The sequence below is a fragment of the Neovison vison genome, chromosome 1, assembly GCF_020171115.1.
Source record: "Neovison vison isolate M4711 chromosome 1, ASM_NN_V1, whole genome shotgun sequence".
NCBI classification, from domain to species: Eukaryota; Metazoa; Chordata; class Mammalia; order Carnivora; family Mustelidae; genus Neogale; species Neogale vison.
In genome coordinates this window covers 31497854-31512281 of record NC_058091.1, presented here as the reverse complement: position 1 = coordinate 31512281, position 14428 = coordinate 31497854, and the positions used below count along the sequence as shown (strand labels likewise).

The window sequence follows — 14428 nt, the reverse complement described above, 5'->3', positions numbered from 1 at the left end:
GAACCACTCCATGTGACCCTCTCGGGTGGGACTTTGCAGCTGCTCCGCAGAGCAACTCTCTCACCAAACTCCGCGCCCTTGCGCTCGCGGTGCCAAAAGGCGCCCGCCCCGATTGAAAAGGCGCAGTGCATGCCCGCCCGCGTCACTCCGCGGGCGGAGGACGCACGTCGGGGTGCGGTTCCCTGGCTCACGCGCGGCTCGGGCACTGTCACTCGAGCCCTGCGGAGGACCCGGCGCACCCGAGCGCCTGCCTGGCGGCGGCGGCAGCAATGCACGGAGCAGCCCGCGCTCCGGCCACCAGCGTGAGTGCGGACTGCTGCATTCCGGCCGGCCTGCGCCTGGGGCCGGTGCCCGGAACCTTCAAGCTGGGCAAGTACCTGTCAGACCGCAGGGAACCAGGGCCCAGGAAAAAGGTATTAGCCATTCCGACCTCCGCCCACAGCCTTTCGCCTTCCTTTGCCCTGGCCCTGGCAGGGGTAGATAGGGCAAGTGGAGGAAAGGGATGGTTGAGTCGTTACCTGCCAGTTCTGCCAGGTGGCCCGGGGGACTCTGGTAATTCCCCGCAAGTCGTATTAAGTGAGAGCTGGACGTGGGCCGAGCTGAGGGGAAAGAACATGGCTGAGAGGGGACAGCCCCCGGTGGGGTGCATGGGACTCCTTACGCGCCGGGACCACTCGGAACCCACGGTTTCCCGAGACTCCGGGGTTTCGTTCGCAGAGGCGTGGCGGGGCCCGGCCTCTCTGCAAATTCGCCTTTTCTGTTTCACAACGCGCGGGGCGTTGAAGGCTTTTCTTAACTTCTTCCCTTCAACGCGCTACTTTAAGGCTTGCATTTACCTTAATTTCATGTGTTGGGGGGCGGGGGAAATCCTTGGGAATCTCTCAGTTCCCAGGCGCCTCCCCCCCCCCCCATTTTTCCACTCCGCGGATGTCTGCTGGAGGGCTGGGGTAAATGGAGAGAGGGTGAGCCAGGTGATGGCTCCAGTTGGGGCTTCCAGGGCGAGAAGGGCCCATTCGCGTGAGGCACCGGGTCAGCGCGCCCGCAGCCGGGCTCTGGGAGTCCAGGGTCGCAACTGGGAGGCGTCGGGGCCAGCCCGCCTGCTCGGACTCTGGAGCGGCGGACAGACCTCTGACCGCAGCGGGGTTTTAAAGCACCCCCCCGCCCCGCGCCCTGAGGCGTCCCAGCAGACAAGTGTCGGCTCACAGCGACCGGGAAAAGAAGGCAGGAGTCCCGTGGGGGCGGCGGAAGGAGGACCTTAGGTTTGCCTAGTCTCTGCCGAGAGCTTTCATGTAAGAAATTGCTCAGGCGCCCCGCCAGCGGGACCTGCATCTGGCTCCTCACGTAATCATTCTCCCACCGCCCCCCTCCACCCTCGGCGGTCTAGAGCCTTCTTTAAATGCGCTTTAATTGCTTTTAAATGGCCGGCTGTCCATGCTTTGTTCGCACACTTTCACTACCGGGCTTGCGGGCACTTTGGCACCTAGGTGCTGTGCAGTGAGCGTCGGGAGGCATGAGAAGAAGGTGGAGGAAACTCTGGGTTCTGGGGCTGCCTTCAAATCGTCTCTCCTCTGGTATTCAGGCAGCTCTCAGAACCGCAAGAGCAAGAACTGGGGTGAGGGTGGGAGTGGGGAACGTCTAGGTATCAGACACCCCCAGTCGCTCAGGGAGGATGCTCTCGACCTTGGTATCGCCGAGGTGGGGGTAGAGGGGGAACTGTCATACTTGCCAGCCTCTTCTCCCTCCTTCAAGCAAGGGTCCTAGGAATCACCTTCCTCCTAGCAGCCCATAGCGGTCTGGCCACCGTGAACACAACCGTTTTCCTGAGTCCGGTGGGGTGTTGGATAAACTTCTCTGGGTTGTGGGTCTGGCCGTGGCGCGGGGAAGAACGACCACTGCTTGTGTTGCAGGTGCGCATGGTGAGAGGGGAGCTGGTGGACGAGTCGGGGGGCTCTCCTCTGGAATGGATAGGGTTAATCCGGGCAGCCAGGAACCCCCAGGAACAGACTCTGGAAGCTATTGCAGACTTACCAGGAGGACAGGTACCGTGGGCTTCCCCCCACTGCCAATTCTACCTACCCAACGTTACTGAGGTGGCCACCAATATCAGGAGCAAAGCGCTTTAGCTAGAGGTCTCATTTAAATATCCCAACAACCTTGTAAAGTAGATACTATTATTTTCCCCGTTTGAAGAACGAGGGAAATAAGGTTCAGAGAGATCCTATAGATTTTCCAGGGTCACACAGCGTCAGAACAAGCATTCCAACCTTTCCTTTTAGATGTGTTTAGACAGATTACCCAGGAAATGACAGCAAACTGTCCTGTTCCTTGTGTCCCAGATTTTCTACCGAGCGCTTCGAGATGTCCAGCCAGGGGAGGAGCTGACGGTGTGGTATTCCAACTCTCTAGCTCAGTGGTTTGACATCCCCACGACTGCAACTCCGACACACGACGAGAAAGGTACCAAGTCTGAGAGGGCCTCTGGCCAGCTGGGTGGGTGAGAGTCCAGCCCTGGATTGACAGGGCCTTTCCCTTGAGCTGTATAAAACTGAATTCACGCTAAGCAATGTCACCACCACCTCCTTAAAATCAACAGTAAAGGATAAAAGAGACAAAAATCTGCCTCGTGATTGCAGGGAAAAAACTGTTTTTTTTTTTTTTAAAAAAAGATTTATTTATTGAGAGAGAGAAAGTGGGGCAAGGGGTAGAAGGATTGAGAGAGAGAAAGTGGGGCAAGGGGTAGAAGGATTGAGAGAGAGACCCTCAGCCAGACTCCCCGCTGAGTGTGGAGCCCCACATGGGGCTCCCATCTCAGGACCTTGAGAGTGATTAACCTACTGACACACCCAGATGCCCCCCAAAATATTCTTTATGAACTTCATGGGGTCATCTTTTCCTATTACATACCCAGAGACAATCATTTACTCAATTAAGAATCAATAAAGAAGACAACATATTATTAATCACATCATGAGCTCCAAAAAGCATAACTCAGACTCGGAATGCTTTTCGAAGGTGGAGGGGCTTCTCTTCACTGGTTTGAAGGAGAGTGATGTACTTTTACAGCATTTTAAAAGCATTACGGTACTTACAGCTGGTCAGTTGGCGGGTACTGAGGCCCTACCATTTAAATGGTATTTATTCATTTCCCCTCCCTACTTAAATTGAATCTGGGATGTATCCCAGTTTCTTCTCAGATTTATTTGATCCCTTCCAAAGCCAAGAGTGGATTTATGCAAATTAAGGGGCAGTGACTAAAGAGAAGAACATTTTCAAACCTTCCCTAGAACACCGAAGAACACTTTCTGTGAAAGAAAGCTGGGAGGTGCTAAAATAGTTAAGATCTTGAGACCTCCCTTTTTATTCACAAAGCTTCCAAGACTTTTTTCCTTCACAACTGCTTTAGTGTGCAGTTTCTCCTAAAGACACAGTTATGTTTAAAGTCAACACAATGAATTCTGTAAAATATTTTAACGTGCTCTTCTGAATTGCCTGCTTAAGTCTCATCACTTTAGAAATAGGGTTAAAGAAATTAATACAAATATGAGCATTAAGAAACATTCATGAATAAGACAGAATGAAGTTTATTCGGAAGGATGAATCACTTCGCTTCAAAGTACCACTGTCTTGTGGGTAGATCTGTGCATACAGTATTCATAAAACATTATCCTAGGTTGTTTCTTGTATCACACTGTATTAAATTCTCTTGTCCACTTCTTCCAGTAAAAGAGAAACATGATAAAAACCCTGTAGTGGAGAACTCTCAAATCAGCCACCACATGACAATTCTAACAGCTGCTGACCTTTCGGGGCCAGACATTTCTACACAGAACACCCCTCCTTAGGCACTCTCAAATAGTACAAAAGCAACTTGTTTGAGTGGTGGCCCTTGTGTTTTCATTTCAGCCAACTGATGTCAGAATAGACACCATTTTCCTTTTGGGAATGCATGGGTTATTTTGAACACTGACTTCCCCACCTTTGAAATGCTTGAAATCTTGGCAACCTCAGGGTTACACCAAGGAGATGAGGCAACGTCACTTATGAAGTGTGTCTGATACTTTTGGCATAGGCTGGATTTCAGAATTCAGAGAACATGTCAGTTGGTTAGGATAAACTGAAAAAGGAACATATTGAAACAGGAACACATTTGCTTACCCCTTGAAAAGAGGAAGAAATAAGTAGAGATGGCTGCTATTCTTCCATTATTGACTAACTCCAGTGGGTTTAAATTCCATGGTAAGCTTAAATAAAGTACCAACCCTTTGTTTTACGGATAAAGCTTTCTTGGCTTTGCAACTGACTAGAGTCATTCTGGGGCAGCCTCTGAAAACTCCTTCTTTAAAAAGGGGTGATGAGAGGAAGCTTCAGAGAAGGGAGGTTATTTAAGATATTAAATCAGCATACCCATTAAGGGAACCCAGGAAATCTACCCCCCCAACTAAGATTTATTTTGAAAGCTGCTCAATACAAGGTAGCAAAAACATTGAAATTATTTTATCTAAGTCTTCCATAAACAAATAGGTTAAGTTCTCAGAGGCAAATCCTCCCCCTCTCCCCACCTTTTGCTTTCTGTTCTACCTTGCCTTCAGCCAAAATAAACAGATCCTTACTTGAACTTCCATCTTAGTTATCTAGGGGGACTACTTGCTTTATGCAAAGCCAAAAGTAAAATACAAGAAGGGAGGAAGATCTGGAATTTCTTCCAGTTGTTTTTATAGTGATGTTTTAGAAGTTTGAACTGCTTGTGTACAAGGGGGAAGGGAATTTAACTTTTCCATTAAATTTAATGAGACAGACATATTTTGGGTACTTCCTTGTGCCTCAACTAACTTCTTTCTCACAAACACCCTTCAGTGTTATCAATCAACTGTAACATTAAAAAAGAAACCCACTGTAAGATTGTTGTTCTGTGTCCAGATGTAACGAGCCCTTTTTAAGTGAAAATTAACTACCATGTGATCAAAATCTGTTTCGTACATGTGTCTCTTAATTGTGTTCCCAGAACCTGGCAAAATTAAAAGAAGTAATGTTAATAATATTTAAAAAAACCTTTATGCCAAAACATGTATACCGTTCCTGGTAGAGAGTTGTACACTTATTAAAAGCTGAGTATCTCCATGTATCTATCTATCTATATATTCATTTATTTTATAAAATATAAGCTATCTTTCCCAAGAACTTTATTATTAAGCTTAGATTTGTATAGCTATCTAGGAGTTAATTAATTACTCCAGATGAAACAACTGACAAGATAATGCAACATCATCCTTCAGTTTTTAGAATATCAGGACACAGGGCTTTTTCTTTTCTCTCATCAAATTAAATGGGGTTAAAGAGGAAATAAAGATACAAATAATTTTGAAGAATAGCAGATCATAGTCCCTATGTGGTCCTTCAGTTGGTCACGCTCCAGGAAAACCTCAGGCAAAATGTTTAAGGCAGGGAGGGGGTGGGAAGGGTGCGTAGTGGACATAAAAGGCATTGTTCTATGAAAAGGAATGATTACATATGGCCCATACATACAAGATATTGTCTCGCCTGGTAATGAGGCGCTCACGACCATTAGATTGGTCTTTGTTCAGTTTATCCAAACTCCTTGACATACGCCACCTATTCTGCAAACGCCAACAGATGGGCCCGGGCACAGCACAGCTTCAACACTTGATTTAAAGCAACAGCTGCTCTCTGTTCTGGTCTCTTCCCCGGCCAGTCTGCCTGAGCGCTGCCCTCCCAACGAGGATTTGCTCGGATGGCCCGGAGGAAGTCTTCGTTGGAAAGGCACAGGTCACCCCTTTGGCCTCTTGAGTAATCCCAGAGGATGGAGATGTTGACAAAGTTGGCCATTTGGGGCTTCTCTGGGTCCTTGCTGCGGGGGCTACCGAACTAACTCACTTCTTCGCTGTAACCAAGAATACTCCTGTTTCTCCTTATACCGCTGGTCAAAATCTGGGCTTTGCCTTGGGTGCGCTTTCTTTCTCTCTTGCTAGTTCGCCTCTCACTGGGTCGCTTTCCTACTCTTTCTCGCCTAGGGGAGGAGCGCTACATTTGCTGGTACTGCTGGAGGACGTTTAGATACCCCAACAGCCTTAAGGCCCACCTACGTTTCCACTGCGTGCTCAGCAGCGGCGGGAGCCGAGCCTACCTGCACCACGAGCACGCGGCTCGCCAAGGCGCTGCCCCGGCCGCGGATGGCCTTCACTTCTCTCCAAAACCCCCGGCGCCTGACTTTGCCTCGGCCGCCCCCGCTGGCCCTCTGCGGTCCCACCCGCACGCCCCGCCGCCCCTCCAGGCCTGCGGGGCGCGGGAGAGCATTAAGCGGGAGGCCTCTTCTGCGCCCTCCGCCCCTTCACCGCCCCTGGCCAAGTGGGGGCAGTCCAAGAAGGGCAAGGAGCAGCCGGACCGCGCCCTAGACATGAGCGGGGCCTCCCGGGGACACGGCCACTTCCTCGGCTTCGTGGGCGGCTCCCCAGCGGGGGGCGGCGGCCTGGCCTTCTACCCCGGCGTGCGCTCCGCTTTTAAGCCGGCGGGCTTGGCCAGGGCGGCAGCGGCGGCCGCACACGGCGACCCCTACCGGGAAGAGGGTGGCGGCAAACCCGGGTCCGGCCTGGCCTTAGGCAGGCTGCTGGGCGGGGGCCGTGCGGGCGGGCGCCCCGGAAGCGGGGAGAACCCCGCGGCGGGCAGCACGGGCCACCACCATCACCACCACGCGCACCACCACCATCACCCCTCTAAGTGCCTTCTCGCGGGGGAACCGCCCCCGCCGCCTCCGCCTGGCCTACCCTGTTCGGGGGGCCTGCGCGGCTTCCCTCTGCTCCCTGGCCCCCCGGAAGAGGCGTCAGCCTTCAAGCATGTGGAGCGCGCCCAGCCCGCCGCGGCTGCGCTGCCGGGAGCGCGTTTCGCCCAGCTGCCCTCTGCGACCGGGCTGCCCGTCGAGCGCTGCGCGCTGCCGGCCCTCGACGCGGGCGGGCTCAAAGCCTACCCCGGTGGCGAGTGCAGCCACCTGCCTGCCGTCATGCCCGCTTTTACCGTCTACAACGGAGAGCTACTCTACGGCTCGCCGGCCGCCGCCGCTTATTACCCGCTCAAACTGCACTTCGGCGGGCTGCTCAAGTACCCAGAGTCCATCTCCTACTTCAGCGGGCCTGCGGCGGCGGCGGCGGCGGCAGCGGCAGCAGCCGCTCTAAGCCCTGCGGAGCTGGGCTCCTTGGCGAGCATCGACCGAGAGATCGCCATGCACACGCAGCAGCTGTCGGAGATGGCGGCCGGGAAAAGCCGCGGCCGCCTGGACGCGGGGACGCTGCCACCGGCCGTCGTGGCGACGGGTGGCCCTGGAGGTGGCGGCAGTGGAGGTGGCGGCGCGGGCAAACCCAAGACCGGCCACCTGTGTCTTTACTGCGGCAAGCTGTACTCGCGCAAATACGGGCTCAAGATTCACATGCGGACGCACACGGGCTACAAGCCGCTCAAGTGCAAAGTGTGCCTGCGGCCCTTCGGCGACCCCAGCAATCTGAACAAGCACATCCGTCTACACGCCGAGGGCAACACCCCCTACCGCTGCGAGTTCTGCGGCAAGGTGCTGGTGCGCCGCCGGGACCTGGAGCGCCACGTCAAGTCCCGCCACCCCGGACAAAACCTGCTCGCCAAGGCGGGCGAGGGCCCAGGCGCAGAGCCTGACTACCTCCCGGAGGCCGGGGAGCCCAAGAGCGACAACGACAGCGATGTGGACGTCTGCTTCACGGACGACCAGAGCGACCCCGAAGCGAGAGGCGGCGGCGAGCGCAACTCGTAACGAGTCGGCTCGGGAAGGGTGGGCTTGGGGGGCGTGGACAGAGATGAGAAGGTGGGGGTGGCTCTGTTTTGGGAGAAGAGGAGCTCCAGGAGATACGAAGGATCCGGTTGACAGAGCCGTTTTTACCCAAATTTGGAAGAGGGAGAGGTTCCAGGTCCGCTGCTTAAACTCAGAGCAAAGGTTTAGAAGTGTCTCAAAAAAAAATAAATAAATAAATAAATAAAATAAAAATAAAAAAATAAAAAAATCTGGCCTTCTGCGCCGCCCAAGGGCGGCGGGTGTCCGCGCATCCTAGGCTCTTGGACTCGGCGGATAAGCACTCCCACGAAACGCCCAGGAGGTCTACTCTCAAGGTTTAAGACCGCATTCATGTGAACTTCACAGCGCCCTTGAGGGCGCCGAATTTTGATTGCCATGTGTTTTTAAATTGTTCTTTTCTGTGGAGGAAATTGTGCCTTTTGAAACGACTTTGTGTGTGTGTGTTTTACATTAGCATTTCACGATATAGGCAAAACAGTAGTCACAGTTCGGTAGATGTGACAACCATACATTTGTTTCCATTTCATCTGTTCTCGGGTCAAAGACTACGCCTTCCGGTATTGACTATCTAGTGGTAGCAGGTGTACAAATTGGTCAAGTTGCAATTATTTATAAGAGAATAATGACAAATGTAAAATTTTTATCTAAAGCATGAATCTAAAAGCACGCAATATATAATTTTAAGGAAAATGTCTTATTTGGTAGAGTACAAATGTGATGTATGTTGTTTTACACTGAATGATGTACAGTGGATTCAGTATTTTGGTCTTGGTTCCAGTTTGTGCAATCTTTAATAAAAATAAAATACAAATGAGTTTCTTCACTTAACGATTTCAGTAGATCTTTTAAAGAGGGTTTAATTTGAAAACAATTTATGAGGAGACTCCATAATAAAATGAATTATAGGACACTCCTAAGACTTTGATTATTCATAAAATAAATGTTAAGTGGCGTTTTAATAGGGAAATATAGCATTTTCAATATGTGCACTTCACAGGCTCCCAGATAGCAGGCAAAGCAATTGTTTTCTGAAACCATTGTTAATTATGCTAAGAGTTTTCGTGTTTAGGAAAGAACTAATGACCTTCAAGGAAAAAAAATGCATATTCCTCATCAAAAAGACTTACAGAACTGTAGAATCATTATTTCTTATTATGAACTGTTTAGACAAGGGGATTTTCCTTGGGATGCAAATGAGGGAAACTTGTGCAGTGCTTTTTATGATTCATACACTTTAGCATTCATTCAACACATGCTAAAGGAGGTACTGATCTACTGGTCTGTGTAGCTTTCTTCTCTCCATGCACTCTTTCCAATGATCTTGTGCTTTTGGTATGTGTCCCATTTTACTGTCGAGAAAATACACACTTTAAGGTCACTGGGATGCCCACAATGAGAAGAACAGAATTAGAAACAATGACTTTATTTATGGATATAAACATTTAATGCTAGCTAATGGAAGACTATGATAAAAAATAGATTTCTGTGCGCTAAAATTGGAAAGCACCCTCTTCCTTTCCTATGCACCCCCCCCAGCCCCATATTCAGGGGAGGATTTCACTGAAGTTACCTCAAAGTGTACCAAACCTGACTAAGGTCAGGTACCCTAAGAGCCCAGGTCTGTAGTGCTCTTCCCAGAGGTTGGTGGGAAGATTCTTGTAGGTCACTAAATGACCTGGATATGATCCTGATGACTTGACTCAGTTAAAAATGACTTTTATTTTCTGGATCCTGGGTACTGCAGCAATCACCACCCTGCTGTCTCCCAGTTGGGACCAGGTCCTCAGTCCCTGGGTGGCTGGCAGGGACTTTTTCTAACCCATCACAGCAAGAGACATGGGTGGAGGGAGGGAGAAGGTATCTGACTTCTATAGGGGCTCATCAGCAAAAAGACATTTTTCCTATGAGAAAACTTATCGAGGGGATTTTAGGTTTTTAGCATCTACTGACCAGAAAATGTTTTGCTTTGTAAAAGAAAGCTCAAAAAGGAAGAAAAAATTATGTGTGTATTAACATGTATATATGGTGACAATGAAACTGCCACTTACTGAGGGCCTACTCTATGCCAAATCCTCATGCTATTTGCAGTTCTTTCCTCCCTGCAGAAGATGACCATGGGCTTGGTGCACTAGGTTCAGTGATGCCCTGACACACAGACTGGATGTAAACCCAAGCTTCTGCCTGTTCAGCTTGTTCTAGGCACCCAGGACTTACTTCTCACTGCCTATGTAGAATCATAGTCCTGTCCTTCGAAGCAATTATTGCTTGAAACAAAATCCATCCTTACAAAGAAATATTGGAAAACTTTCCTGCAATCAGACTGTGTAAGTCCTCAGGGAAAGTGAGAAAGGCTGCCCAGATTTAAACATGAAAAATTTTTTTTTAAAGATTTTATTTATTTATTTGACAGAGAGAAATCACAAGTAGATGGAGAGGCAGGCAGAGAGAGAGAGGGAAGCAGGCTCCCTGCCGAGCAGAGAGCCCGACTCGGGACTCGATCCCAGGACCCTGAGATCATGACCTGAGCCGAAGGCAGCGGCTTAACCTACTGAGCCACCCAGGCGCCCACATGAAAATTTTATCTGCTGTAAAAATCTTGTTTCTTTCTTTCATTACCTAGCTCACTACTAAGTCTTAAAACTACTGTTTTAGAGAAATAAATTAAAAAGTTTGGTCAAAGGAAATACATTAAAAATTGATAAAGATTTAATAAAACAACAAATCCCCAGCCTTCTTTTCCCCTTTATACATTAATATTGACTAGGTTATTAAAATAAAATTCAGTATATAAAATGAAACTTGAATATAGATTTAAAAGGTTCTTAATAGCAGGTCATTTGTAACTCTCCGTAGGTTGCCTTGAATAACCTGTATATTTTCCATGGATGTGCACACTATCATATATGATGAATGTGATTATTTTAATGTTGAAGTCAAATCAGTGATGTACAATCGGTAAAATTAATTCTGCTTATTTAAGTGACTCAGTTGAATTAGTGTTTCTCAGATGGCTTCTTCTAATCTCCAATCCCTTTGTCTCCCATTATCAGACTCCAATACTCCATCCTTCTCATCCTGATGACCACAACTAACTTTGAAGGTTATGCTAAAGCCACTGGAAGTTTCCAAGATTTTAACCAAATATTTTGCATAAAGAGATTAAAAAATGATGGGAGGATTTATATATTTTAGAAGTAAAAGTATCTAGGTTGTTTGGGCCTTAGTAAATTTGAACATTAAAATGTTTTCTAATCTAAACAAATCAGACATTGGTTCTTGTCTCTCCCACTTACTTACTTGGTATCTTGGGCCTGTCTCTCTACTGCCTCAATTCCCTCATCTGTAAAACGGGTTGAAATAAGCAATAGGGAGGTTGTGAGGATTGAATGAGTTGATGCAGGTTAACTGCTTAGCATAAAGCCTGGTGCATATAGTAGGCTCTCAGACAATATTAAAATAACTCTAGCAACTCTATTTCATTTTGTAGACATCGACCAACGAGATAAGGGTTGACGCCCTTTTACAAGCCTTAGCACTTCGCCCTCCTGTTGGGTCACTTCTAGCCCGGGACAAACTCGCCCCAACTTCAGTAAACAAAGGACTTTCATACTGTGGCTAAAGAGAAATTTCGTCAGACCCCTTCTCAAGTCACCTTCCCCTTTTAAGCTCAGACATCGACCCGTTCAAGCGCCTCATAGCGGTTAAGTAACAGGAAAAACGCTCTTCGTCTGTTTTCACTAATTTCTAATTTCACTAATTCACACGCACGGCTGTGCGGTGAGTTTAAGGAGAAGCCTGCGGAGGAGGTGAGCGCGAGCACATCTCCCGTCCCGTGTCGAGCAGAGAGCGAAACACACAGAAAGAGTTGCAATTAATTCCTCAACATTCTGCTCTGCGGAAAGTTCATTTCCCGCCTAGACTGGAGGGAAGGAGGTGAGTGGCCGCGGGGCTCCAGGTTAGACCTGAACTTCAGGGGAGCGGAAGGAGTGTTTGGTGGTGTGGCTGCCCGAACGCCCGGGACGTGAGGCCAGTGATTGGCTGCTCCCTTTCGGTCCGAACGCTCTCATTGGCTCATCCCTTGGAGCCCAGGGATGCTATTGGTGGCAGGCTGGCGTCGCGCGAAGGTTTGGGCAGGTGCGGCCTCCCGGGAAGCCCGGACCCACGGGCGGTGTGGCCGCCCGAGTGGGTGCCGCGGCGTCAAGGTAGTGAGTGTGGCGCTCCTGCAGCTCACGGCTTCGCTCTCCCTGGGAACAGGGGTGTTTGGGTTCTGGGTTGGGGCAGACGTGTGGGAGTCTCGCCACGTTCAGGTGTAGTGTCTGGGAGCCCTGGTGGGGAGAGAAACGCGGGACCCGCCTTCCACCCCCTACCCCTGCGGCGCGCTGCAGGAGGCGGAGGCAGTTCCTGGCGCCTGACTAGTCCTTGTTGACGGGCCCCTGCCCTGCTGTGGCGGGGAGCTGCGGCACCAGCGCTGCGGCGCCCTCGCCATCTGCTGCCTCCCCAAAGGGAAGGGAGGGGGGTTGCATAGGCGCTGGCGCCGTCGGGAGGTCAGACTTGACCCCTGACCACCCAGGTGTGAGCTGTGAAGGGGAGGACTCAACAGACGTCTGGGCCCACGTGTTTAGTTCCAGAAGGAGCGTGGCGCTCGCTCCGGGCTGGGTGACCTTCCTACAAAAGATGAAAGGAGCGCTTCTGTCATCTGCGACTGTAGTTTAATTCAAATTAGGTGTAACCAGTTGTACGACAGACAACTTGTTAAATCCTTTGGCTTGAGAACGGTCTCGAGATCCTTAAAAAAGGAACCAAGGTTGGGTGGACTATTTGTATGCATGTACATCCTTTAAGGACACTGATTTTACTTCAAGTGCAATATGTTTTCTTGTTTAAATTTCAGCATTTCATGTAAGAATAGAAGAAGTAAAGCACGATTTATTAAAAAGATGAACGTGATAGCATAAAAGGCAGATTTTTGCAATTAGAATCAAACGAATTGAGGAACATTTTCATGTAGAGTGAGGAAATTTTATTACAAAATGAAACTTATTCGATATCCAAATATCATAAATATTGTCTACCTTTTTTTCCCTCCTACCCATATATGCTTATGTATACTGTAGGAAATGGCTGCAAATACACATTTCCTATTCTTAATGTTGGCAGTATCATAATGTTCCTATGAGAATTTAAGTAGAGACTGATTTAAAATCCAACGTTCCATGGCAAGTGTATTTGAATGGGAGACACTCAATTCCAGCGATTTGTGTAAAAAGCCTCAGGTGGAAATGTCTTATGTGACAGGAAATATAGTGAAGAGAAATGCAATAGCAGATGGCTTTACATAAGAACGTAGTGAAGGTCAAAGATATTTATTTATTTATTTATCTATTTATTTATTAGATCCTTGACAACGGGCAGAAAGATAAGATTCTATACTCGACACTGAGCAGTTGATTCCTGAATTATCACCTTAAGGTAAATGAAGACACGACCAGGTCAGGTTTAAGCTCACTTGAGTGCATTGGACCATAGCAGAACACATCTGTGAGCAACAAAATGCTTTCAGGTATGCTAAAAGTCAATCCAATAAGAAATGAGTCTATGTAACATGTCACATTTTATAAGCTTATTTGTAATTTTCAGCAAGCTGGAGAAAGAAATGCCTTAGCAACCAAGAAGACATAGAGAAAAGAAAATACATTAGAGGATCTATATGATATGCTTTCTGAATTATTTAAAGTTACATTGCTGAACTGTGGTCTCAGGTACTGCTTTTGTGATTTGTATGTGATTGTACATATATTGTGACCCACATTTGTTTCCCAAATCAATTTATGTATTTTTGGTTTGAATTGGTAGTTTAGGAATTAATGATATTCATATTGGCCAATATTTTCCTCATAAAGTGAGAAAAAACAGCTTTGCCTTGAAGTTTCCTGGGTAGCACTCATTTCATTAAACCTTCATTATCTCACTTAATCTTTATAACAACCTATTTTCCAGATAAGGGAAATGAGGTTTGTATTGCACAGCTAGCTAGAAATATTCCCAGGATTCATCCCTAGACCCGCTGACTACACAGCCTCATTCTCAACATTCTGTATGTTCTCTTTAAAGCACTGTCATCTGACTGACATAGGAGGTATCCGGAAATTCAGTAACTGGATCCAGTGAATGTTTCACAGGACAGAGATGAGGTGAGCTGAAAGATTAATGGGTTCCCAGACTCTTCCAGTTGGAATCAGAGTTAGAGACCATATTTGGCTTGTAGGGACTTGAAATTATTTAGATTCTGGTAAATTCTTGTAAGGCTGGGTTCAGTTCAGTCTAGCCTGATTTTTTTTTTTTTAAGATTTTATTTATTTGACAGACAGAGATCACAGGTAGGCAGAGAGCAGGCGGGGGGGGGGGGAGGAGCAGGCTCCCTGCTGAGCAGGGAGCCCAATGTGGGGCTCGATCCTGGGACCCTGAGATCATGACCTGAGCCAAAGGTAGAGGCTCAACCCACTGAGCCACCCAGGTGCCCCCTGATTTGGTTTTATTAAACACAAAGATGTGCATTTAGGGGTTAGTCTAGAGTGCACTACCAGTGTTCCTACTGACCCT

The 14428-nt window shown here is 48.3% G+C and overlaps 1 protein-coding gene across 1 annotated transcript; it reads left to right on the top strand.

The window, feature by feature from the left end:
- Nucleotides 1-269: 269 nt before the first annotated feature.
- PRDM13 (PR/SET domain 13) lies at nucleotides 270-7789 on the top strand. The gene is made up of 4 exons (XM_044236307.1): nucleotides 270-413; nucleotides 1908-2039; nucleotides 2337-2457; nucleotides 6030-7789. The coding sequence occupies exons 1-4, from the start codon at nucleotides 270-272 to the stop codon at nucleotides 7787-7789; spliced, it is 2157 nt and encodes a 718-aa protein (XP_044092242.1).
- The last annotated feature ends 6639 nt before the right edge of the window (nucleotides 7790-14428 follow it).